Raw genomic sequence first — 26,498 nt, 5'->3', positions numbered from 1 at the left:
CTTGATCCTGAGCAACCTGATCTGATGAGACCTGCTCTGAACACACGGTTGGAATATGTGCATGCTGGAGGTGCAACCTATGAGCATCTGGAGGGTTTCTCAGATAACCTCTTTCTGGGACTGCTCTGGAATCATGGGGCAACATGCACAGTCACCATATCTCAGCCTTGGAGCGATGCTGCTGTCAGATCAATATTTCTGTTAAATCCCAGTGTGACCCTTGAACTCATACCGATATTACTCATGACATCAAAATCTGGTGACATAGTGACCTCCATACAGGAATCACCTGAGCCAACCATGGCAGAGATCATGCAGGGCATGTGTCTGCTGTTCCCTCAGTGGAAGGGCTGGCTCCAAGAAGCCACAGACCTGAAGGGAGGAGAACACAAAGGAAAAGAAGAGAAGGAGGTAGGTGGTAGGATGGAAGGAGAGACATGGAACATATTTTGAGAAATCTCAAGGTAGCCCCTGGACTGGCTCCTGCCAATGTTTGCCAGAGGAGGTGAGGAAGGTCAGTCATTCTGAAAGCAATGGCCTGAAGCTTCATCGTTCTGATCATTCTGATGAATTCTGATGAATCATTCTGATCATTTTGAGGTCATTCTGATATCATCTCCTGAAATCTTAGAGCCATGGTAAAGGAGAACAGCTCCCGTTCTCACTGCTATGTCTCAGTGGGGCCTAGGATTTCTGCAACCTCAGAGGGTCTTTTCTGGAGCAAGTGGATTTGTGGCACCTATGGGGGCTCTGAGTTCCCAGACCTGAAGAAAACTGATCCATGCTTGGGGAAAATAAACCAAGACCAAGCAGCCCAGACGTGGTGCCTGTGAACAGGTGGTAGAGGAGAGGGGAAAATGGAGTAGAGGCAGAGGGACATTTCCAAGACAATTAACCGTTCCCAGTTTCTGCAATCCTTGGGGATCCTTTGGGATCATCTTTGTCTGAGTCTCTGTCCCCAGAACAGCTCCAACAAAAGCAAGAGCAACAGTATTCCCCAAGATCTGGGACCTCTAAGATCAAGGGACTGTGTCTAGGTGGAGATATCACAAGTCAAGGGCTGGTGTCCATTGGCTGTGGAGGAACTAGAGATGTCTTCCTCAGAATCACAGAATCACAGAATCACAGAATTTCTAGGTTGGAAGAGACCTCAAGATCATCGAGTCCAACCTCTAACCTAACACTAACAGTCCCCACTAAACCATATCACTAAGCTCTACATCTAAACGTCTTTTAAAGACTTCCAGGGATGGTGACTCCACCACCTCCCTGGGCAGCCCGTTCCAGTGCCTAACAACCCTTTCAGTAAAGAAATTCTTCCTAACGTCTAACCTAAAACTCCCCTGGCGTAACTTTAGCCCATTCCCCCTCGTCCTGTCACGAGGCACATGGGAGAACAGGCCAACCCCCACCTCGCTACAGCCTCCTTTAATGTACTTATACAGAGCAATAAGGTCACCCCTGAGCCTCCTCTTCTCTAGGCTGAACAAGCCCAGCTCCTTCAGCCGCTCCTCATAGGACTTGCTCTCCAGGCCCCTCACCAGCTTTGTCGCCCTTCTCTGGACTCTTTCGAGCACCTCGATGTCCTTCTTGTAGCGAGGGGCCCGTCAGCTTCAAGAGACAGTGCCTGAAAGATGAATTGCTGCAGTACGTCCCACCCTCCAATGCCCAAAAGAGAGAGGTAGTGCCCCCAGATAAATCCCACCAGAAAAATAGCTTTCTCCCCTGTCCATTTCTGCAGATGGAAAGATCAGACTAGAACATACTCAGGGTTGCTGCAAATGTTTATTGAGTCTCAGGAGGGAAATGAGGTGACTCCAAGATGAAGTCCCCACAACACAGCGCAGGACGAGCAGACAAAAATCTGTTCAACTTTTCCTTTGGCACAGTTGCCCCATCTACCTGGCCCATGTATGGGGACAGGCTAGCAGGTCTCTCCAGGCTAGTTTCTGGGGGCCTCACAGAGAGCTTGAAGGGGAGCAGAGGGCAACAAAGAAAAGAGAGAAACAGAATGAGTAGGAAACAAAAAAGGTAAACATTAGCCATGTTGTCAGAGAAGCCAGACTGGCCCCTTCCTGTCTGACATTACAAGACAAGCCAGAGATGGTCAGGTCCTCTTAAAACAACAGCACAAAGTTTGTTCTTCCATACATTTTTGTCCAGCAGTATGTTCTGAGTTCCCGGGGTCCTGGTCTGGGGCACTGTCTGGCATCTTTAGCAGGGGCGGCACCTGCTGCCACAGTAGCGGCTGGTAATGCAGGAGAGGTCACAGCACCCAGAGTTGATGGGGACGCCGTCACAGCTGAGGATGCTGCCAACGGCAGCAGAGGTGGAGGATCCCACAGCCGTGTTCTGCGGGAAGGAGCTGAGGATGGGGCCGGGCAGGGTCACCACCACGGGAGAGGGCTGGATGACAATGGTGGAGTTCTGGCACTGCCTGACGCAGGGCTCGTTGCAGCTGCTGGCCAGCGGGGTCGGGCCACAGGGCTGGCATGGCCGGCACTGGTCATAGCAGGACATGTCTGGTGGCAGGAGGTGAACCTGGGAGAGAGGGCAAAGAGGAAGCTCAACGTGGGCATGCGTGATGAGCAGCCTGTCACCACACCAAGAGGGAACTGCACAGTCAGGGCTTTGAGTTGGAGTCTGTGCAGGGATATACCAATGCTTCTTGGCCTCATCCTGCCAGGGCCCAAAAAGAGCCACCAAAACTTATCTGTTACAGCCTAGACCCTAGCACTGGAGCCATCATAGTAAAGGTCCAGTCTTCCTCCATGACAAAACTTCTAACTGCTTTCCTCTACCACTACCAGCAGCCCCAAGATTTGGCATGCAACACAGCTGATAGCAGCTGAGAGGTCCATAAATTTGAGACCTGCCTTTGGACTATGAGGGGGACAAGAAGGGGCTTCACACTCACCTGGATCCCAACAAGAAGAAGGCCAGAGAAGTGGATGAGAGAGCACAGAGCTGGGCTGGCTTTTATAGTGGGCCTTAGCTGCCCCATGTCCAGAGGCATCCCTTGAAGCAGGGACTATTTTCTGACAAGCTGCTCTTGAATGCAAAACATCCCACCTAATGATACGGGATGTGTGTTGCCTTCCTGTGATGCTATTCTTAATTTCCTGCTTTATGCCCTTCCCCAGAGAAGGCAACTTCTGAGTGATGGGTAGGGAGGCCCAAGTATTTCCAGGCAACACATGTCAGTGTGGGCAGAAGACTCAGCTCACGTGCTGGAAGAGTCCAGTAAAGGCAAATGATGTCAGTCTGAGTGACTCCCTAGGGACTCTCTGAGGCCCTTTTGGCTACAGGTGACCCAGCTCCTGCCTGTGACCCTACCCCTGCTGACACTGCCCTCAGGGAAAACCTGCTGGCCTGTTTTGCCTCCTCCTGCTCTGACCCAGGGATGTCTGTATGAGGGGGGCTTGCTTGTTCAGGGCCTTTCTGGATCTCAGAAGAAAGGCCCAACAGGAAATTGTGTGTTTTATTTAGAAAGAACAAGAATAGAAATGTAGAAAGCAACTAAATCTTTCCTGTGCAGGTGACCTTACTTTTTTGCAGCATCAGAGAGAGCAAGGTGGATTTTAACAAGACACAGAGTGCAGGTCCTGTCTGTAGAGACTTCTTTCTTCTCTCCCATACTTTCCATTTTTTTGTTTAAAAAAACAGATAAATAAATCATACAACTTCTACTTGTAAGATGAAAGCTTATGTCTCTCTTGACACCAACCAGTGCTCACCATGGTGTACTCTAGCACATTCCTTACTGCTGCTACTCAGACTAACAAATGGGTTTCTTAGCGCTTATTAGCAAAGCCCAAGAAAGCTGTCATTGTCTTGCCAAGAACTCTGTCTCCAGTGCCTTCTGCAAGGCTCCCAGTCCATCTCCCTTCTCTGTGCAGTCTCTCTGGGTACCTTTTCAAACCATGTACTTCGTCTAAATGCTGTTCAGAAACTGCTGGGCTTGTTTTCTGATGGGGTCTCAGATGAGTGCACACTGTGTCATGTTCACACACACGTTCCTCGCTTGTGTGCAGTTGCCTGAACTGGGGCTGCCTGGGATGAAGTTAACTTTCCCCAGAGCAGCCCGTAGAGTGCTGTGCTCTGCACTTGGAGCTAGCACTGCCATTGCATAAATGTTTGGGCTACTGTGGAGCAGTGCTGGCACAGCATCAAGACTCTCTCCAAGCTCCAGATAGCACAGGTAGGCATCCAGATGGGCCTTGAATATCTCCAGAGAAGGAGACTCCACAACCTCCCTGGGCAGCCAGTGCTCTGTCACCCTCACTGTGAAGAAGTTCTTTCTCATGTTGGTGCAACACTCTCTCTGTTTTATCTTGTGGCCATTACCCCTTGTCCTGTCCCCACAAACCACAGAAAAGAGGTTGGCCAAGTCCCTCTGTCTCCCACACCTCAGGCATTTATACACATTGATGAGATCCCCTCTCAGTCTTCTTTTCTCCAGGCTGAACAAACCCAGGTATCTCAGCCTTTCCACATAGGGAAGATGCTCCAGACCCTGTATCATCTTTGTGGCCCTCCTCTGGACCCTTTCCAGGAGATCCTTGTCTTTTTTGTACCGGGGAGCCCAGAACTGGACATAGTACTCCAGGTGAGGCCTGACCAGGGCAGAGCAGAGGGGGAGGATCACCTCCCTTGACCTGCTTCCCACGCTCCTTTTTATGCATGCCAAGACCCCATTGGCCTTCTTGGCCACAGGGGCACACTGCTGGCTCATAGTCAACCTGTCGTCCACCAGGACCCCCAGGTCCTTCTCCTCACAGCTCCTCTCCAGCAGATCATCCCCCAGACTGTACTGATACATACATTTTTTCCTTCCCAGTTGCAGGTCTCTACACTTGCTCTTTTTAAACTTCATTTGGTTTCTTCCTGCCCAGTTCTCCAGCCTGCCCATGTCTCACTGAATGGCAGCACAGCCTTCCAGTGTGTCGGCCACTCCTCCCAGCTTTGTATCATTGGCATACTTGCTGAGGGTGGACACTATTCCCTCATCAGGGTCGTTGATGTTATGCAGCTGGCCCCTGCTGAGAGCTTCTGGACTGCTGTGCTCCTTGGCTACAATACCACTAACAGTTTTCCAGACGACTTCCTGTCTTCCTTGAGCTCCTACAGGGTGCTCTTGTGGTCTCCCTCTGAATGTAGGCCTATGAGGAGACACAAGATACTGTCCACTCACTCTCACTTAGCTGTGGTTGTGTTGTGCCTGGGACCATACTCCCTCCTCTATACCTACCCCGTTGCCAAGGTCTCCCTCAACAAAGTGGTGTCCATTTTCTCCAGGGCTGTGATATACCTGCTCCATACACCAACCTACAGCCTAAGGTCCCAGAGGCTGAAGGAAGCCATGGGAAAACTGAGAAACAGAGGTTTGTTTGTTTTGTATGCTGTGATTTATCTCTGCTTTCAGTACCACAGTGTTCCTCCATGCGCATCCACAATGGAGGACTGGGGGCAGCTGCCTCACTGCTTCTACAGCCCTGATTTCGTTTCATACCTTCCAGCTTGCTTTACTTTCTTTCTTTCTTTCTTTCTTTCTTTCTTTCTTTCTTTCTTTCTTTCTTTCTTTCTTTCTTTCTTTCTTTCTTTCTTTCTTTCTTATCTTCCTTCTTTCCTTCCCTAGAAGCAGCCCATCAGCATTTGGGAGGGGGATAGAGAGAAAGAACAGCAGGAAGCACAAAAAAACACACAGGGTCACAATCCTGACCAAGAGACGATGAGAGAGGCAGTGAGGAGACCAAATGTGGACAGTTGCACCACTTGTAGTGGGTATATGAGGCTGTGACTGAGTTTATGCCAGTGAGGTTATCAGATTGGGGACCTTGTCAATTGGGATGCTAAGAAAAGACAAACCTCACCATTTACACCAGTTACTGGCCTATCACAAACCCACAGGCACCACTGCCAGGAAGATCAACTTGGGCCATGTAACTGTTACAGCTGTGGGCCAGTACACAGGCTGGAATGGGTGCAGGACAGACCTATACAAACCTATGAGGGGATGTGCAGGGCAAGGGGAACTGCAAGGAGCACACAAGGGCAGATAGAGCAGGGTGCAAAAGGGGCCACTCCATGTACTTGTGCAGCTGGACCTGTACCTGAACACCACCATCTGTCCTGTCCTCTTCTGGAATCTTTCCTTACCTCTGCGTAATCTCGCTTTGTCCCATGCACACGTGCTGCAAGAAGAAAGTGCGAGATCCTGGTGGAGCAGCAGGAGTAGGTTTGGTGCCAGCTGCTGGAGTAAGGCTTGGCATGAGGACACCCCTTGCCTGTGCTATCAGCGGCTGGAGCCAGGGGGTCCCCATGAAGCTCCTGGAGCAGGGAAACGGGGTCTCAGCCTCCAGGCAAATGTGTCAAGAGTGGTTTGGGCCCCCAAAAGCAGCTACTGTGAATATCGGTCTGGGTGTATATTCCTCAAATGGGGTGTGCATGTCCCTGTCTGTGTGTCTCACAGATATGTGCTCAGCTTCAATAACAGTGGAGCCTGTAGTGGGGAAAGAGGCAGCCACAGACCTCAGCCTGGACAGAGACTTTCTCCCCGCGACGCAAGCTGGTGGGGCCCCAGGGCTCAGGTTGCTAGTTTCAGCACCATGCACCTTTGCGCTGATGCTGGGACTGCAGCCACAGATGGGTGACAGTCGCTTAGCAGTGCCACGTTGCCCTGATCAGGCCGGCCCCCTACCCTCTGCGTGCCCCTCCTGCTGGGGACGCTGCAGACGGGCAGCTGCTTTCTCACCACCCTCTCTTCGCCTCCTCTGCCCTCTCCATCTTCTCCTCACCCTATACTCCGCTACATCTCTGTACTACTCCCACTTCCTCTCCTCTCCCCTCTCCTCTCCCGTGCCGAAGGAGCTGCCTCAGCCTTTCCCCGCACGCCTCCACGCCTCCGCGTCCCGGGCTGGGCTGCAGGACGGGCAGAGCCCCGCGGGCAGCAGCCGAAGCCCTGCCCGCCCACAGGCGCCCAGCACTCGCAGCCCGGGCCAGCCCCCGAGCGGCCCCGGGGCGGAGCTGGCGGCGCCGGGCGGCGGCGGCGGGGAGGAGGCGCCGCGGGCGGAGCAGAGCCGGGGCTGGCGGGGGCAGCGCGGCGCGGGCGGCGGAGCGGCGGGATGCGGCAGGGCCGGGCCGCAGGGCTGGCGGCGCTGGCCGCGGTGCTCCTGGGTGCGCGGGGCTGCCGGCGCCGGGGACGGGACGGGACGGGACGGGGCTGCCCTCGCTTCTGGCCCGCCGGCTTCTTACGGACCTCGCTCCCCTCTGGCCTCCCTCTGCAGCCATCCCGCCTGCCTCCAGCGAGCTCAGCCGGCCGTTGCCTCCCACCTTGCCTTGCTCCCTGCCTCCCTCCTCTCCTTTCGGCACACCCCCACTCATTGCTGCCTGCTTCCCTTCTTCTCCTGGCTCGGACTCTCCTCCCAAACAGTCCTGCTCCGACTTAGTCCCCTAATACCATTCCCAGTGAAATGCCTTTGTGTGCTTTCTATTGAGGGAATGCTCCCATCAGCCGTCAGCCATTTTCTTCCCTTTCCCCCTGCATAACATTTTCGGTGCAGCAAAGCCATTTGCTGAGTTTTCTCCTTCGTTTTGTTCTTGGCAGTGGCTGTGTGCAGAGCCCAGGTGCAGCAGGAGCCGTGGGCAGAGACCAGGGAGGGCACCGGCATCAACATCACCTGCTCACACCCCAACATGCAGACTGGTGACTACATCCACTGGTACCGCCATCTCCCGGGCCAAGGACCTACATTCCTAGTGTTCGGTACTAAAGGCTCCAATGCACTGAGGGACCTGCCGGGGCGGCTCGTGGTGGCAGCAGACCGCCGGTCCAGCGCCCTGTGGCTCACCGATCCCCGTCTTCGGGACGCGGCGGTGTATTACTGCGCCCTGAGAGCCACGGGGAGAGGAGCCGGGGCTGCGGCCGTGCAGGAACCGTGGCGGGCGGGGCCGGGCGTGTGTGGCGGGGGCGAGGCAGGGGCACAGCCCCCAGGGGGCGCTGCTGCTCTGCCGGCCGGGGCGGTCTTGTGCTACACCCGCGGAGATTCCCCCGCCAGTCCAGCCCTGGCCCGGACCGATCCTGCTGAGGCCCATTAGTTCTTCCTGGTAGGTCGCTGGGGGTCTGATGTGGGTCACACCCAGCTAGGTGTGAGGGGGCAGTATGGCACACCCAGCGTTGTTGGAGGGGCATACCTGACTGCATGAGCTGTGTGTAGCACCAGAGAGACCTCCACATAGTTCTGCTCCCACTGCTTCTTTCAAGTCACTAACACATTGCAGAGAGAGAGGCCTGTAAATCAACAGGTGTGGAAGTTCGGCACAGGGCTCACAGTTCCTTTTCAGGGTGCTCCCAGACATGCAGAGATCCCTCTTCTTCCACTTTCCCCTTCTCCCCTCTGTACTTCCCTTGCTGGAGAAAGTCCTCAAACCCAACAGCCAGCCTTGCTGACCCATGTACTGCAGATACATGCTTGCAAAGCTCTTTCCTTGATATAGTTGAGTCTCCCACCTCCCCTGTTCCTTACTTGCTTTGCCTGCACTTGCCTGCTCCAGTGAGTCTGGCCCCAAAGCCCTCTTGGGAAACCCAAAGGCTTCAGCTCTCAGGGACCCCTGAAGGAAGAACCCTGCAAGCCCTGCAGACTGATGCTGTCCATGCCAAGCCTTCCAGCCTGTGTCAGGTTCCTGCCAACAGATAACCAAATAGACCTCAAGGAGCCACTGACTGTAATCTTTTGCTTCTTTGCCTCACGATCCCTGAGGGCTTGTCTTCCATACCAGAAGCCACTTTTGCAGAAGCTCTTCTTCAGTGAATACAAGCAACACGTTAACTACACTTCCAACAAACTGCTCTTCTTCCTTCAGACCCAATCTCAGCTCCTCCATGTCCACTTTGATCAGCCACCTTTAGCTATGTAAAATCTTTTTTCTCCATGGATGCCCCACTACTTCACTGGCCTTTCCCCCAATGCTACATTCTCCCTGGACAGCTCAGGAGGGCATATGTGGAGGGGAGAAACATGTACAAACAAGGCTGGGATGCAGAAATCTTTAATGAGTGTAGAGAGGAAAAGAAGGTCACTCTGAGCAGAGGCCCCTCAGTGCAGGGATCACCAGGGCCAACACAGAGGCAGTGTCCCTTGCCTATGGTGGAGTTCATGCAGGCAAGTGTCTGCTGTTCCTGCAGTGGAAGGGCTATCTCTGAGAATCCCCACAGCCCAAGGGAGCAGGAGAACACAAAGAAAAGGGAGAGAAGGAGGTAGGTGGAGGGATGGAAGGAGAGACATGGGCCATGTTTTCAGAAAACTTGGGATAGCCCCTGATCTGGCTTCTGCCAATGTTTGCCAGAGGAGGTGAGGAAGGTCAGTCATTCTGAAAGCAATAGCCTGAAGATTCCTCCTTTGTCCAGCAAGTTTTCTCCAATACTTCCTTGGAGAAAAAAAACAGGGCCATGGGCAGTCGTTTTAGCAGGGCAGGCACCTTCTGCCACAGTAGCGGCTGGAAATGCCAGAGAGGTCACAGCAGCCGGAGGTGATGGGGACTCCGTCACAGCTGAGGATGCTGCCAACAGCAGCGGAGGTGGAGGATCCCACAACGGTGTTCTGCGGGAAGGAGCTGAGGATGGGGCCGGGCAGGGTCACCACCACGGGAGAGGGCTCAATGACGACGGTGGAGTTCTGGCACTGCCTGACGCAGGGCTCGTTGCAGCTGCTGGCCAGTGGGGTTGGGCCACAGGGCCGGCATGGCAGGCACTGGTCATAGCAGGACATGTTTTGGGGCTGGAGATGCACCTGGGAAAGATGGTAGAGAGGAAGCAGAGCACATGGGTAGGTGAGGAGCAGCCCGGTTATCCCACCAGTTGCATGGGCAACTGGTGAGGGTGGATGTGGAGGCTGTGCCAGGAATCTCATGGTCTTGAGGCTCACGGTCTCATCGCTTTGTCCTGAAAGGGCCTTTCAAAGAGCAGCCTGATACAATGCAACAGTCATGCACATAATCCAAAAAGTGCCTCAGCACCATGTCCCAGCCTCTCTCTACACAGAACATCTCTCCCCCCCTCTCCCATGGGAAGGAACTCCAAGGCCCAGCATTGCACTGAACCACCACCAGATGAGATGTCTATTGATGCAAGATCCCTTCCGTTTTACAAGAGGAGAGAGGGCTTCAGACTCACCTGGTTCCCAAGGAGAATGAGGCGAGAGAATTGGATAAGAGAGCAGGGAGCTGGGCTGCCTTTTATACGGTTACTTCACTGCTGCAGGCCCAGAGGCACCCTTGGCAGAGGTAACAATTTTCTGACAAGCTCATCTTGAATGCAAACCATCCCAATAAATGATATGGGCTGTGCGCTGGTGTCCTGCACTGCTGCCTTTTCATTTTCAGATTTAGGCCATGGATGTTCCCCAGTGACAGTTTCTTTAGAGTGCTGGGATGGAATGTCCAAGGATTTCTAGGGCAGGAATGCATCAGTGAGGGCAGAAGACTCACCGGAAGTGCTGGACAGGTCCCAGGCAGTCAGATGATGTCTGTCTTGGTCACTCTATTGGGGTTGTTTGAAGTTCCATTCTGAAGAAGAAGCTCCCATGAGCTTCAGTTGGATTCCAAACCGTGTCTGTGAATGAGGACATGCCATATCCTTCCCTTCCTTTCCTCGTCAACTCACTCTGATGGTCCCTTGTTGCCTCCCTAGGTGTGTGATTTGTTCTACTGGCTTTTGACCTCATCCACGTTAGTAAAGAATTTCTTCCTAATATCTCATCTAAATTGTCTCGCTTTTAGTTTTAAACCATTATCCCCTGACATATTCCAGTCCTCTGATTATCTTCATGGCTCTCTTCTGGACCCATCCTAACAGGTCTATATCTTTCCTATGCTGAGGGGCCCAAGGCTGAGCACAGCACTCCAGGCAGGGTCTCACTGAAGTGGAGCAGAGGCCGTGAATCACCTCCCTCCACCTTTTGGTCATGCTTCTGTCTAGGCAGCCAAGCATGGAAACAAAGCTTCTTTCCTTGGCTAAATATTCTCTTCAATTCAGCTCTCCTAACTTGCTCTTCAGACAATTTCTCTGTATTCTTTCCAGGTTGCATGAGGAGGCTCATAGTCTTCACCGCTTTGTCCTGACAAGGCCATTCAAAGAGCTGCCTGATGCAATGAGACAATCAGGTAGTGCATAATCCAAAAGGCTGCCTCAGTAGCATGTGCCAGCCTCTCTCTACACAGAACTTCTCTCTTCACCTCTCTTCTGTGGCAAGGAGCTACAAGTCCCAGCACAGCACTAAACCACCATCAGATGAGATGTCTATTATTGCAAGATCCCTTTTTCTTCGGAAGAGGAGTATATGGGGCTTCATTTCTGTCTTCCAATTCAATTCTGTCTTCCATTAAGCTCTCTTAACATGATTCCTAACTTGCCCCATCAGACTATGTCTCTGTATTCTTTCCAGATTACCTGTCTATGCTCCCACCCTCTATGGCCTTTTCTGTCATGCTTGAGTTCAGCCAATTGCTCCATGTTCATCCACGCAGGTATCCTGGTATTTTGCTTGACTCCCTCTATGTTGGGATGCATCGCTCCAGAGCATGGAGGAGGTGATCCTTGAATATTAACCAGCCTCCTTGGGACCATCTCCCCTTCAGGGCTTTATATCATGGTACACTACCAAGAAGATAGGTGCCTGAGCAGGACAAAGTCTGCTCTCCAGAAGTCCAGGGCAGCAAGTCTGTTGTGCTTCCTCCTTGCTGTGCTCAGGATCCTCAATTCCACCATTTCACTGTCACTGCAGCCCTGGCTACCCTTGAGTTTCACAGTCCCACCAGCCCCAGTTGCTGTGAGAACAATATCTAGAATAGCACCTCTCTTTGTAGGCTCACCTTGTGCACTCACCTGAGTGCCTGGTTGCTTGTGTTCACACATCTGCTCTTGTCTTGTGACAGCCACTGTGCAGCTGACATTGTGTGAATGCACGTGCATGCACATATTTGTGCAGGACTCCATGCAGGTATAGATGAGCACGTGCGTGTGTCCTTGTTTCCCCTTTATCACAAGGGTATGTGCACTTGGCAGCACTCTCCCCTGCTCTGTGCATGAGTTCTGCAGAGAAGCAGGTTCCCGGGCTCAGAAGGAGCCTGAGAGCAGCTGAATGGAGACGGCACCAGCCTGGCAGAGATGTGTGCAGGGAAGAGGCACTGAAACACAGCTCCTTTCTCCTGAGCCCTCCTTTTCCTCACGCTGCAACAATCACCCTCTGTTCCTGCAGAATTCAGGCCTCAACAAGGACCGTATCAGTTTGGATCCTTGGTATAGGAGAAGCAGACTGCTGTGAGGCTCCTGATGGTGCCTATCAGTCATGGATTTCCACCCCCTGGCCACTGCTAGGTCCTCCTGGGAGTCAGTGCTGGCGCCAGGGCCATCTCCTCACACCCGTCTATAAAGGCCTGCCAGCATTGTTCTAGAACTGCATAGCAGAGGGGACAGATTCCCATCCAGCCCATGTCAGGCTGGTTCTCCTGAAGGCAAAGGGGCAGCTGTCACTCCTATGCATGTGGGATATCACAGCAAAGGGATCACACAGTGCCAAGAGTAAACTGATCCCCTCCTTGCACCAGATGAATGCTCAGCATTTGGAGTGGTTCACTATGGCTGCCCATCAAGCACAGTGTTCATAGTTCCTGGGAGCCCTTCCCACACGCCCTGCCCAGCACCTTTGACATGGAGGGCACCTTCTGCCCGAGTAGCAGCTGACAATGCCAGAGACATCCAGTCCTGCAGAATGCTTTCATTAAGGCCACAAGTAGTCGGAAGGAAGGCACCCTTTGTCAGTTTGTGCATGGTCCCCAACCAGGGCACACAGGTGGTGACTGCGTAGGTCACAAATGTGCTGTGGAGAACACAGGCTGGCTGGAGGAAGGGGCTGACCAGAACCTCATTTTGGTGCAAAGGAGCAAAGAAAAGGATTTTCCTCTTGGGTAGGAAGAGCCCCCAGAGTAATTCAGGATGGGGGCTGGCTGCCAAGGAAGCAGACCCTCAGGAAAGGCTTTTGGGTGCAGGAGGCACCCAGCCACACACGAGCCAGCAGCGCGCCCTTGCAGCAAAGGCAGCCAACGGCCTGTGCAGCTGGAGGCATCAGGGGGTGCCCCGCAGGGCGTGGGGCCGGGCAGGTGGGGCGTGGGCGAGGCGGGGGCACAGCCACAGTCGGGCCGCGTGGGGTCGCTGCCGGTGCTTGGAAGTCCCCTTGCAGGGCCTGGAGTTAAACAGCATGGGCCCGAGGGAGCCTCAGAACAGCCACACTGGGTTTCCTCCATTCTCTTTAGTGGTCTCTTTTTAAGAACTTGTTGTACAGGTTTCTTCCTAAGCCCAAATCCAGGACCTCTGGTGCTGAGATGAAGTCCTGGCAATACAACAAATATCTGTGCTTGACACTCACTCTAGTGACACCTTGTGGAACCTTGCATCTTGCCAAAGGACTGAGTCACTGAGGAGTTTGCTGCACTAGCCAGCACTCTTGAAGGTCTGTCCTTGGTGCAGGAATCACTATTGTCTGTGTGAGCAGAGGTGCTGACTGCTGAGCAGAGGGCACAGCATCAGGACTTCCTCAAAGCCCCCCAAAGCCAGGAAGCAGGAGGTGGGCAAGAGGTAGGGATACGACATCACCAGGGTGGCGGACCCATACCAACCAAAGGGATATACCATACCATGTGATGTCACACTCAGTAATAAAAGGTGGGAAAGGGGTAGGAAATGGGGGAGCTCTCATTATGAAGACATCTGTCCTCCCAAACAACTGCTCTGAGTATTAAGGCCCTGCTTGCCAGGAGATGGCCAAGCATCACTTTGAGGGGAAGTAGAGAATAATTTTCTTTTCTCTCTGTGCTTCTGTGCGGCCCTTGCTTATTTTTCTCTCTTACTTTTCCCTTATATCAAATTTCTTTCTTCTCACCCTCTTCTGATGAGGGGGACTGAGAGTGGTTGTGGTGGAGCTCACCAAAGAACATAAGACAGACCACTTGTCAGGGCAAGGCACATGCTGCAGGTCCTGCTCCTGCTGAGATTCACTGGCAAGTTATCTGGAGATTTTCTGGGATTTGTTGTGCTTTTTCTTAGAAATGGACAACTCTATTCATCAAACAACACGTTGATTCACTCCTACAGACTCACCACATGCTCACTGCCACATGCCAAAAGATATGGACAGCACAGCTCTGTACAGCACAGAAGAGCTCTGTGGCTGCTCAGGTGAACTGCCATGCAGATCCCAAACTTCTCCACAAAAAATCTCCTTCTGTTTCGGGACACCACAGGCAGTGAAGTGGATTAACTGCTTCATACGGTAAATTTATTGGAGAGAGGGAGTGACTTGCGGAAAACGGACTCCAGAATCAATAAGATTGTAAAGTAGGTATGTTTATTCAGGGCAGTATGGGGGATAGTCCCACCAAAGTCATGCGCACCTGACGTGACAACTTGCCTTGGTTATATGCAGTAAAGAGTTACATATACATGAAGTTTCACAATACGCCTATACATATTCATAACCTGTCCCCGCTTCATATTAAAATTAGATCCAAAGAATCATTTCCATTAAATCCTCCCATCTGCACTTGCACAGCGTGTCCTGGTGGTGGTCATTGGAGGTCATGGGGATGAAGGTTGATTACTCGTCCTCGTCACCACTAGTTGACCTCTTGTCTTTGCACAGACTCAGTTGCTCCTTGGCTCTTGTCCATCCACAAGACCAGTTTTGCCAGTTTCTTAAGATACGCTTACACTCTTATTAAGAGACTGACCTTGGTAAGGGGCCCAAGGCTTCTTGCTTTAGTTAATTTGCACAATGCAGCATAGTTAGTAAAGACACTACGTAGCATCCTAGTTTAATGCTGTCAGTGCTGTATCTCTACTTGAAAAGATTCTTCTAACTCCCTCTCTCAGGAGAAAGTTAACACTGCCTGGTGGGTATGAAAGGAACAGTAGGGGTCTGCAGGGCTTAGAGAGTCATTCCTTTGGGTGTCTGAGAATTCCACATTTGAGGTGTGCTGAGGGAGGTATGGGGGAAGACAACGCAACTAGCCAGGTACAGAAAAGCCAGACAAGGTGTTAGGGGTGGTGATAGAGGGGGACCGAGCATCAGGGAAGCAGAAACTCCCAGGGATGTGGCCCTGGGTGGGTGCCCCATGTGGCCCATCATTGTGAGTGCACGTGACCCACTGAACCCACACCTATTTCTCTGCTGACTCCCCACCCTTTACCCTATGGAACAGCTGGTCCTTGTCCCCTCTGGGCTTGTGGCATCCCACACCCCACTGGAGACAGGTTCCTCTTGCAAATGCTACGTTATCCCACCAGACAGCACACGGCCAGAGCTCCTTAGCTGCTGCATAGCATGGTTCCTTCCTTCTTTCTGGGGATGTGGGAGAGAAATCAAAGTGTCTTCTGCTCCCAGAGGAAATAGGAACATCCCAAAGGAGCTGAGGTGAAGGTGCACAAGTTTGGTGGGGAAGAAAAGGCAGTTGGAGCTGAGGAGGTGAGGATCCCACTGGGAGAGGAGATGAGAGCAGCCCCTGCACATGATGTGGCCTCCACAGCTTCCAGGACCCCTGACTGTGACAATCCTCAATGGTTGCTCCTGCTGAAGGAGAGAGAAGCCCCAGGGAGCATTCTGGGCACAGTCAGACCAGAATATATCTTGTCACTGAATCTCCCCAGGTGTCACATCCGGCAGCTCTGTTCTCTTGGGGCTGGGAGGTGCTTTTCTGACTCTCTCTCCCACAGCAAACAGGAGGGTCGGTCTCAGCATGCAGCGTGGGTATCTCATCCTCACTGCCTTTCTGGGGCAACTGCTGGGTAAGTGCTGGCTTTTAATCAAGACATAAATCTTCTTTCCCCAGGAAGCCCTCGTCAGCCTTACCACATTTATGTGGGGAACAAATCTTGAATCACAGGGAAATGTCTCTGCAGCCCCTCATTTTTCCTTTCCTATAGAATAAGCCAGACTGTGTCCAAGTGGACTCATTACCAGGGTGTCCACTCTGTCTTCTGCCTGATGTGTTCCTGCCATGGCCTCCAAAATCATTCCCTCCCTGCTCATCAGCACAGCCAGGGCTCCCTCCTGCCACCACTCACCTCAGCTTTGTTTGTACTGATGGGACTTGGAGGCCCCTGAGATGACAGGATCGAGGAAGCAGGTTGAACCTTTTCTCCATAGCTGCGTGGGCCCCTCAACCTGCTGGAGGGTACTGGTCCCAGCACACAAAGCCAGGCGTGACAGGCCGTGCCCTGGTCCTCTGGGCAGAAGGACAGCAGGCAGGAGGAGCAGGCACACAGCACAGCTCTCCTCAGGGTCTGCTCTGGCCAGGGAGCTCTGCCCCCAGACCACCTTGCACTGCTCCAGCCTTGTGACATTTCAGCCCAGTAAAGGACAGGGAGACTTATCTCCCATAGGTCTGAATTCACTCCTGTTTGGATGCCTCAAGGCTTCCTTTTAGAGCTACTGAACTTCTCTTTCTTCCAGAAACCACGGGGCAGGTGTCCGTCACCCAGGAAGAAGGACAAGTCTCCGTGAAGCAGGGAAACACCTTCCAGACCAATTGCACATATGAAACCTCCAGATTTTATGGCTTGCTCTGGTACGAGCAGAAGAAGGGACAAGCCCCTCAACTGATTTCTTATCAAGCAGGAGCAGGCACCAAGCAGAGGGACCGTTTCACCACGGAGCTGAACACTGAGGAGAAATCCAGTGTTCTGCGTCTGAAGGAAGTCAAGCTTTCTGACAGCGCCTTGTACCTCTGTGCTGTGAGTGACACCCTGGTGCAGGAAGCTGCCCTGGCTGTGCAACAACACCGGTGAGGGAAAGGATGTATCTGTGCAAGGCATAGGTCTGTGATGGGGCCCTCAGCTCTCCCCTTGCAGCACTGTTTCACATGTTCACTCCATGACCTGCCAGCCAGATCCTCTTTCCCAGACAGGCTGGTGTATGTGGCTGTGTGGAGATTGCTGATCCTGACTGGGTGACATGGACCACATGGTCCTTTCCTCCCTTCGCAGGCTGCCGGAATAGGACAGAGCCTGCTGGGAAACAGAACTCCCCTGGGGGATTGCTCTCAGCCCCTCAGCCCCAGGTTGAGTAAATTCCTGCCAGCCCATGATAAAGCTGCTTGCTTCAAGCCCTGTCCAGCCCAGCCCAGAGACCCCTAGAAGTAACTCTGACAGAGATTTGCAGGGTTCTTCCCTCTCTTCAATGAGTCAGTCAATAAAGTGCATTTGCACCCCAGCCACCAGGTTATCTCCAGACCTTCAGCCAGTTCATGTCCAAAGCCTGGACCAAAGAACAGGACCTTTGGGACTGAATACCTTCTTCTGAGCTTAACAGACCATTGTGGCTGGCACATCATCCTCTTTGTCATTATCTTCTCCTCATCTCTGAAGGCGATGGGGAATGGCCTCCGTTTGTCACTGTGGGGAGTGACCACCACCCGCTGAATACCCCAATTCACTTTTTACTCAGCACGCTCACCTTCTTGGAGAACTTGTACTCCACCACCATTGCTCCCCAAACACTGGAGACTTTCCATGTCATCAGGTGAACCATTTGTGTTTCCAGCTGCCTGGCATATATATTTTTTCCCCTTCTCCAGGGTATCACTGAGTTTCTCATTTTCACAATGTTGCTCTCTGATTGCCACACACGAGGCATTGCATTATACCTCAGTCATGAGAAAGAAACTCTGCTTCCTGCTCTCCTTCAGAGCATGGGTGCAGAGGGGGTACCAGGAACACCATTGCCTGTTTCTGCTCTGGTGCTGGGCCTCTTCTGAGCCTGGCCTGTGGGGCTATAATGCTGAGCAAGATCCTTGACTGTATCCACACACTTTCCCTGTTCCCTTGTTTTTCACTCACCACAAGGCATTTCCTGCTTATGCCTCCCACCCCATCACGGTTCCCATTCTCTAAGTACATATCTGTCAATATATATACTTTACTAAGCAGTGCATGGCAAGTGAGTTTGGGCACTGGAAAAGGCTCCCCATGGAAGTGATCACAGCAACAAGCCTGCTGGGGTTCAAGAAGCATTCGGACAACACTTGAGGACATGTGGTTTCATTTGCAGGTAATCCTGCATGAAGTTAGAGATGGACTTGATGACCTTTGTTTGTCTGTTATAGGATACCTAGCGTTCTGTTATTCTGTGGTTTTCAGAGGCAATGAGATGCTATGTGGACAATGTCTTTTTACCAAGACAAGACAAAATTAGGCAAGGCCAGGCACAGGCACACATGCAGCAGAGCTGGGGCAGGGCTATGCTAGGCCTGAGCTTATGCAGAGACCCTGGGCTAGGGCTCAGGCCAGAGCTGGGAGCCATGGTTATCCTGGAATTTGGTGGGCTTGGTTCTGATGCTTGTTGCCCTTGCACCACCACCTGAGCCAGCACTGCCTCCCAGAGAACCTGGCCTGGAGAGAGGTCCCCCCATCCTCACACCATGGAGCAATAGCCTCATCCTCCTTCCTGGACACAAGGCACTGGCAGCATGTACAGCCTGTGTGAAACTAAATCACCCCCACACCACAGGGCCCCGAGGTGTGCAGATGTGGGAACGCCCTCGCCTGGGTGTGGGGAGCAGTGGTGCTGCATGGAGAGAAAGAGGGCTATCCCCTAGACAATTATCCATTCCCATTTTATGCAATCCTTTGGGATCATCTTTGTCTGAGCCTCCATCCCCAGCACAGCTCCACCCAAATCAAGACAAACACTCTTCCCCATGAGCCAGGGCCTCCAATTTCATCATAATTTGTCTAGGCAGAGATGTCAAAAGTCAAGGACTGGTGGCTATTGGCTGTGGAGGAACTATGGATGTCTTCCTCACCTTCAAGATTCAGTGCCTGAAAGATGAATTGCTGCAGTATGTCACACCCTCCAGAGCCTAGAGGAATGAGGGAGTGCCCCCAGCCTATTCCCACTAAGGAATGGTTTTCTCCCTTGGCCATCAGTATCCAGATGAAAAGACCACACAGGGACACACTCAGGGTTGCTGCAAATGTTTATCAAGGCTCAGGGGGAAAAGGACGTGACTCCAAGAGGAGGCCCTGAGATCATAGCACAGCAGGAGCAGACAAAAATCTGTTCAGCTTTTCCAATGGCAGACTTGCAACAGGGAATCAATCTACCTGGCTCACATGGGGAGAGGAGCTAGCAGGTCTCTCCAGGCTGGTTTCTGAGGGCCTCATGCAAAGCAGAGGGCAAGAAAGCAAGGAAAGAAAAAGAGCGTGTGGAAAACAGGTTAGGTAGACATTGGCCATGTTGTCATAGACTCCGGGCTGGCCCCTTCCTGTCTGTCTTTACAGGACAAGACAGAGATGGTCAGGTCCTCTCAGAACAACAACATGAGGTCTCTTCTTCCATCCATTTTTGTCCAGCAGCATGTTCTGAGTTCCTGGGGTCCTGGTCTGGGGCACTGTCTGGCATCTTTAGCAGGGGCGGCACCTGCTGCCACAGTAGCGGCTGGTAATGCAGGAGAGGTCACAGCACCCGGAGTTGATGGGGACGCCGTCACAGCTGAGGATGCTGCCAACGGCAGCAGAGGTGGAGGATCCCACAACGGTGTTCTGCGGGAAGGAGCTGAGGATGGGGCCAGGCAGGGTCACCACCACGGGAGAGGGCTCAATGACAATGGTGGAGTTCTGGCACTGCCTGACGCAGGGCTCGTTGCAGCTACTGGCCAGCGGCGTTGGGCCACAGGGCTGGCATGGCCGGCACTGGTCGTAGCAGGACATGTCTGGGGGCAGGAGGTTCACCTGGGAGAGAGGGCAGATAGGAAGCTCAACATGGAGATGCACGAGGAGCAGCCTGCCACCACACCCTAACAGATCCAAGGCACAGGCAGTACTGTGAGCTGGAGGCTGTGCAGGGATGTGCAAGGGCTTCTTGGCTGCATCCTGACAGGGCCCAAAAAGAGCCACCACAGCCAGGATACACCCTAGGCTCCAGCACAGGAGCCATCACACCAAAGGCCCAATCTTCCTCCATGACAAACCTTCTACCTCTTGACTCTCCCACAACCAGCAGTCCCAAGATTTGGCAGGACACGCAGCTGATAGCAGCTGAAAGGTCCAAGGAACTGAGTCCTCCTGTGGGAGAATGAGGGGGACAAGAAGGGGCTTCACACTCACCTGGTTCCCAACAAGAAGAAGGCCAGAGAAGTGGATGAGAGAGCACGGAGCTGGGCTGGCTTTTATAGTGGGCCTTAGCTGCCCCATGTCCAGAGGCATCCCTTGAAGCAGGGACTATTTTCTGACAAGCTGCTCTTGAATGCAAAACATCCCTGCTAATAATACAGGATGTGTGTTGCCTTCCTGTGATGCTGCTTTTCATTTCCTGCTTTATGCCCTTTCCCCAAAGAAGGCAACTCCTGAGTGGCAGGTAGGGAGGCCCAAGTATTTCCCGGAAACACATTTCAGTGTGGGCAGAAGACTGCTCAAGTGCTGGAAGAGTCCAGTAAAGGCAAATGTTTTCAGTCAGGGTGACTCCCTAGGGACTCTCTGGGGCTCTTTTGATTACAGGTGACCCAGCTCCTGCCTGTGACCCTAACCCTGCTGACACTGCCCTCAGGGAAAACCTACTGGCCTGTTTTGCCTTCTCCTGCTCTGACCCAGGGATGTCTGTAAAGGGGGAGAGGTTGTGCAGGGCCCTTTCTGGATCACAAAAGAAAGGCCCAACAGGACAGTGTCTGATTTAGTTAGAAGGAATAACAAGATGAATGTACACAGAAAGGAAACCTTACATCTGCAGGTGATCCTGCCTTCTACCAGCATTGGACAGAGACACTTTGTGTCTTTTCCCGAGACACACAATGCAGATCTTGCCCATAGGGAATTCTTTTTTCACTCCCATAACTTGATGCCTTTCATTTATTGTTTTAAAAAATAAATAAAATCATCCACCTTCTCCTTACATGATGCAAGCTTATTTCTGTCATGACACCCACCAGTGATCAGTCGGGGCACTCCAGCACTTTCCTTACCACTGCTACTCAGCCTAACAAATGGAATTCTCAGGCATTAAGTGCAAGGCCCAAGAAAGCTTTCATTATCTTGTCAAGAGCCCTGGCTCCGGTTCCTTCTGCAAGGCTCCCAGTCCACCTCCCCTCTCTACCACGTCAAACTATGTACTTGGACCAAATGCTGTCCAGAATCTTTGCTGCACACTGTGTCACGTTCATGCACATGTTCCTCCCTTGTGGGTACTTGCCTGTACTGGGGCTGCCTGGGACAGACTCAGCATTCCCCACAGCAGTCCCTAGAGTGCTGTGCTCTGCACTTGGAGCAAGAACAGCATTGCCATCACACCAACATTGGGGCTATAGTGGAGCAGTGGTGACACAGCATCAAGACTCTCTCCAAGCCCCAAAAGGCAGGAGGTGGGGGGTGGGCACGAGGTTGGGAGCGGACATCACCAGGGCCGCTGACCTAAACCAACCAAAGGGATGTTCCGTACTGGATGATGTCACACTCAGCAGTAAAGATGTGAAAGGGGAATGAAAACCAGGGGTGGGCATACTGAGTCAGTGCTTCCAAAGACTTCGACGAACATCACTTGCTGATGGGAAGTGGAGTATAATTTTCTCTCAATTTGTTTCCAAATACCCTTCACTCTTTAGTTTTATAATTTTTCTTTCTTTTTCATTTAATTATATTATACCTATCTACACTTGTAAGCCCTTTAGCTTAAATCACATTCTGTGCGCACATCTTGCTTTCAGCAGGGGGTGTGAGAGAGCTGTGTTGTGGAGTTTAGTTGGCAAGAAGAGAGGAAGAAGGAACCTGAGAACAGCTGAACAATCACAAAACAAAAATAGCCCAGAAGTGCCCACAGCACACATGCTGAAATGTGTCCTTCTGTATCTGTATACCACTGCCTCACGAACCGAGGAAGTTCATTGCCAATTTCAGTCCCCAACAAGGATTGGCCCACAACAGTTTGGATCCTTTCTTTAATTCTGTACCACAGGATTCAGAGTGAAAGAGCATGGTGGCAGTCACCCCTCCCTGCCGCTCCAGGCCAGGACACATATGCACTCCACATGGCTAGAGAGTTCAAAAGGATGGTGTTGGCTTTATGGACAAGGAGAAAGGCTGAGAAATCCTGCCCTCTTCGAGCAGGCCCAGCCCTGCGTGGATCTGCTGCTGGTGCCTTGTCAGTGGTGCGTGGGGTGGGACAGAGGTCCCCCATGGGGAAACCAATGCCACACATACATCTGTGACTCATGGGCCTGGTGCTGAGTCATGCAGGGTCTGAAACCTTGGGCAGAAGTGGCACTGAACCAGAGGAACATGGATCCTTGTGTTGCTGTGCTGTGGGAGGAAGGACAAACCCTGGGGGTGCCATACAAAAAGCCAAACAGACTTTTGCATTGTCTACTCCCACTTCACAAGAGTATGAAAAAGAAACAGAGCAGGACTCTGGAGATGAAGCATACTTATTCTAGGGCTAATGCGTGCAAGTTGAGAAATGGGTAGTTTTGGTTAGATACACGGAAGAAATATTTACTTTGAAGGTGATCAAGTACTGGAGCATATTGCCAAAGAGATGCTACTGGAGCTCCATCCTTGGAAGAATTCACACTTTGCCTGGACTTGATCCTTAGCAACCTGATCTGATGAGACCCACTCTGAAAACAGGGTTGGACTACGTGCGTGCTGGAGGTGCAGCCTGTGATCCTCTGGAGGGTTTCTCGGTTGACCTCTCATTAGGACTGCTCAGGAAGCATGGGGCAACATGCACAGTCACCACATATCAGCCTTGGAGGGATGCTGTTGACGGATCGCTGTTTCTGTTAATTCCCACGGTCACCCTTGATCACATACCGATATCATTCATGACATCAAAAGCGGGCGGTGGGAACAGCACTCATGCACACTGCTGCTCATGTCAAAAGATGCATGAATTCATGGGTGCACTCACAGAAACTCCTGGATGCACACTGAAGTATATTTGGGCACACACAAAGATAGTTGTGCACACAGTGAAGAAAGCAAATGCTGCTCTCCTGAACTTCAGGGTTCTGATTTTACTTTCTACTGCCTCTGAAGGAACATCCTGGCTTGCTGAGGCCCTCCTGTGTTTTACCTCCAGAAGATATCGAGTGGTGGAAGGCAATGAATCCTGAGCAGCAACTCTATCTCCTTCCCACAGGAGTGAGGGGAAAGTCTAGAGAGAGGTTTCTTTTGTTGCTGCTGGGTTTGTCTGAGAGCTGAGAGCTGCTGCTCTTCATTCTGGACTCGGATATCTACCTCTTGATCCAGACTGGGAATACACTCGTGATGGTGGTGCCCAACACGCCCTTGCATCCTCTTGTGTCGTTTGTCTTTGGAAACCTCTCATTCACTGACATGTGCCATGTCTTGGTCAGGATGCCTCTTTATGGACAATTTACTTTTCCAGCTGTGTGGTCTGGCTCCTCTTCCTCCACTAGCGGGCCTAAACTGGGATGTCCTCTTCTCACTCTTGGCCTATGATCAAGCTGCCACCCACCGCAGAACTGCAGTCTGGTGGGAGGCCTGTGGGCTGAGCTCCTGCTCCCCTCCTTGGCACAAGCGGCGCTCACCCTTCGTTTGCCCTGCTCTGACCCTACACAATCACAGCTTCTTCTGGGACTCGCTGTCAGTCATGCAGCTGCCTTCTGCAGAGAGCTTCTGGACTGCTGTGCTTCTTGAATACAACAGCACCACCAGTTTTCCTGTGCTCCTTGAGCTCCTGCAGGGTGCTCCTGGTCTCCCTCTGAATGTAGACATGTGAGGAGACACAAGACACTGTCTGCTCACTCTCACTTCCCTGCACTTGTATCATGCCGAGGGCTACGTTCCCTCCTCTACACCCACCCCGTTGCCAACTTCTCCCACAACAAAGTGGTGTCCATCTTCTCCAGGGCTGTGATGCCCCTGCTCCATGCACCCACCTACAGCCTAAAGATCGAGAAGGTGAAGGAAGCCATTCAAAACCTGAGAAACAGAGGGAGGTTGTTTCTTTGTTTCCCCTGCTGTGTTCGCTGTCTCTGCTTTCAGGGCCATGCTGTTTTCTCTACTCTCTTCTGCAATGCAGGTCTTGGGGAAGCTGCCATCACTGCTTCCACAGCAGCCCTCATTTTCTTTCTTACCTTTCAGCTCCTCCCTCCTTGTTTCCTACCCTAGAAGCAGCCGTTCAGCACCTGGGGGGGGGCCGAGAGAAAGAACAGCAGGAAGCTGGAAACAACACACAGGGATACAAACCTGACTGAGGGAGGCAGTGAGGAGACCAAATGTGGGCAGTCACATCACTTGCGTGGGGTACACGGGGCTGAGGCTCCTTCTCTGCTCTCCTCTATGCCTCCTCATCTCCTACCATGTTCACTGCCCTCCTCTCCCCTTCCCACTCCCAAAGGAGATGCCGTAGCAGAAGGGCAGCTGCTGTCTCCGCTCCCTCGCCCTTTCGCTCCCGCTCCATCTCCCACTCTCTCTCCCTCTGCCTCTCCTATCCCGGGCTGGGCTGCAGGACGGGCAGAGCCCCGCGGGCAGCAGCCGAAGCCCTGCCCGCCCACAGGCGCCCAGCACTCGCAGCCCGGGCCAGCCCCCGAGCGGCCCCGGGGCGGAGCTGGCGGCGCCGGGCGGCGGCGGCGGGGAGGAGGCGCCGCGGGCGGAGCAGAGCCGGGGCTGGCGGGGGCAGCGCGGCGCGGGCGGCGGAGCGGCGGGATGCGGCAGGGCCGGGCCGCAGGGCTGGCGGCGCTGGCCGCGGTGCTCCTGGGTGCGCGGGGCTGCCGGCGCCGGGGACGGGACGGGACGGGACGGGACGGGACGGGACGGGACGGGGCTGCCCTCGCTTCTGGCCCGCCGGCTTCTTACGGACCTCGCTCCCCTCTGGCCTCCCTCTGCAGCCATCCCGCCTGCCTCCAGCGAGCTCAGCCGGCCGTTGCCTCCCACCTTGCCTTGCTCCCTGCCTCCCTCCTCTCCTTTCGGCACACCCCCACTCATTGCTGCCTGCTTCCCTTCTCCTCCTGGCTCGGACTCTCCTCCCAAACAGCCCTGCTCCGACTTGGTCCCCTAATAACCAGTCCCAGTGAAATGCCTTTGTATGCTTTCTTCTGAGAAAAAGCTCGCATCAACTGTCAACTGTTTTCTCTCCTCACGCCCAGCGTGACATTTTTGGTGCAGCAAATACCTTCTCTGAGTTTTCTCCTGCTTTCTTTCTCGGCAGTGGCTGTGTGCAGAGCCCAGGTGCAGCAGGAGCCATGGGCACAGACCACCGATAGCACGGGCATCAACATCACCTGCTCACACCCGAACATCCAAATCACCGAGGTCATCTACTGGTACCGCCATCTCCCGGGCCAAGGACCCGCATTCCTCATGAGCGCTTTCAGTGGTTCCAGAGAACTGACGGACCTGCCGGGATGGCTCGTGGTGGCAGCAGACCGCCGGTCCAGCGCCCTGTGGCTCACCAAGCCCCGGCTTCGGGACGCGGCGGTGTATTACTGCGCCCTGAGAGCCACGGGGAGAGGAGCCGGGGCTGCGGCCGTGCAGGAACCGTGGCGGGCGGGGCCGGGCGTGTGTGGCGGGGGCGAGGCAGGGGCACAGCCCCCAGGGGGCGCTGCCGCTCCGCCCGCCAGGACCACCTCGTCCCGCAGCCGCGGGGGTTCCCCCGCCAGCCCGGCCCCTCCCAGGCACTTCGGTTCTGCTGAAAGGGTCTGGAGCCTGGGTGCAGCTGAACGGAGATGGCAGCAGCCTGGCAGAGGTGTGTGCAGGGAAGAGGCACTGAAACACAGCCCCTTTCTCCTGAGCCCTCCTTTTCCTCACTCTGCAACAATGTTCCTCAGTTTCTCCCAAATTCATGCCCAAACAAGGACCGAATCAGGACAGTTTGCATCCTTGGTTTAATTCAGGGTAACAATGTTTGGAGTGCCTCAGCGTGGCTGTCCATCGATGACCTTGGGATGTATAGGAGAAGCAGACTGCTGTGAGGTTCCTGATGGTGCCTGTCAGTCAGGGATTTCCACTCCTGGACACTGCCAGGTTCTTCTGGGAGTCAGTGCTGGAGACAGGCCTATCTCCTCAAACCTGTCTATAAAGGCCGGCCAGCATTGTCTCAGAAATGCATCGCAGAGGGGACAGATGCCCATACTGCCCATTTCTGGCTGTTTCTCCTGAAGGCAAAGGGGCAGCCTCACGTCTTATTTTAGAGCAAAGGTGTTTGCTCAGCATAGTGTGTGTCTCATCCAAGCTAAGCTGCCTTGTGCAAACGTAGAAGCGTATCCCAACCACAGTTTTGTCCATTTGCCAATGACACGCACCCAGAACTTCACCCAAGCATTATATACTGCTAACAGTGTCCTGGGGCATTTAAGGTAGGCAATAAACAGCAGAGCAATTAAGAAACCTATGTCTCCAGGAACTACCAGTCATGTTTTGGGTTGCAACATAGGCCAAGCCCTTCCAGGGCAATGGGCCATCCCAACAAAGCAGAAATGTTTGTCAGAGCTCTGCC

The 26,498-nt window shown here is 53.1% G+C and overlaps 3 protein-coding genes and 1 gene segment (V, D, J or C); 1 reads left to right on the top strand and 3 right to left on the bottom strand.

Annotated features, from left to right (window-relative positions):
- Nucleotides 1–1,766: 1,766 nt before the first annotated feature.
- Nucleotides 1,767–3,056, bottom strand: LOC119714078 (feather keratin Cos2-3-like). The gene is made up of 2 exons (XM_072028924.1): nt 2,918–3,056; nt 1,767–2,541 (listed from the first exon to the last, which is right to left on the bottom strand). The coding sequence occupies exons 1-2, from the start codon at nt 3,014–3,016 to the stop codon at nt 2,215–2,217; spliced, it is 426 nt and encodes a 141-aa protein (XP_071885025.1). The 5' UTR covers nt 3,017–3,056; the 3' UTR covers nt 1,767–2,214.
- A 3,912-nt stretch (nt 3,057–6,968) lies between these two features.
- Nucleotides 6,969–19,282, top strand: LOC119714141 (T cell receptor alpha variable 1-2-like). The segment is given in 3 exon segments: nt 6,969–7,176; nt 7,607–7,765; nt 16,503–19,282. Coding segments are annotated over 3 exon segments (546 nt in total).
- Nucleotides 9,033–10,320, bottom strand: LOC101792065 (feather keratin Cos2-3). Its single transcript, XM_038168937.2, is given in 3 exon segments — nt 9,033–9,788; nt 10,172–10,279; nt 10,282–10,320. Coding segments are annotated over 3 exon segments (459 nt in total). The 5' UTR covers nt 10,306–10,320; the 3' UTR covers nt 9,033–9,461.
- On the bottom strand, nt 19,009–25,262 carry LOC119714146 (feather keratin Cos2-3). 2 transcript variants are annotated; one of them, XM_038168928.2, is made up of 2 exons: nt 25,176–25,262; nt 19,009–19,780 (listed from the first exon to the last, which is right to left on the bottom strand). In XM_038168928.2, exons 1-2 carry the CDS (start codon nt 25,245–25,247, stop codon nt 19,454–19,456), a joined length of 399 nt encoding a protein of 132 aa, XP_038024856.1. In that variant the 5' UTR covers nt 25,248–25,262; the 3' UTR covers nt 19,009–19,453. The 2 variants fall into 2 exon arrangements, with proteins under 2 accessions (XP_038024856.1, XP_038024855.1); XM_038168927.2 differs by lacking the exon at nt 25,176–25,262 and adding an exon at nt 20,156–20,254.
- Nucleotides 25,263–26,498: the final 1,236 nt, after the last annotated feature.

This window comes from Anas platyrhynchos, chromosome 28 (assembly GCF_047663525.1).
Source record: "Anas platyrhynchos isolate ZD024472 breed Pekin duck chromosome 28, IASCAAS_PekinDuck_T2T, whole genome shotgun sequence".
NCBI lineage: Eukaryota > Metazoa > Chordata > Aves > Anseriformes > Anatidae > Anas > Anas platyrhynchos.
The sequence above is the reverse complement of the archived record's forward strand: the minus strand, read 5'-3'. Positions and strand labels throughout refer to the sequence as shown.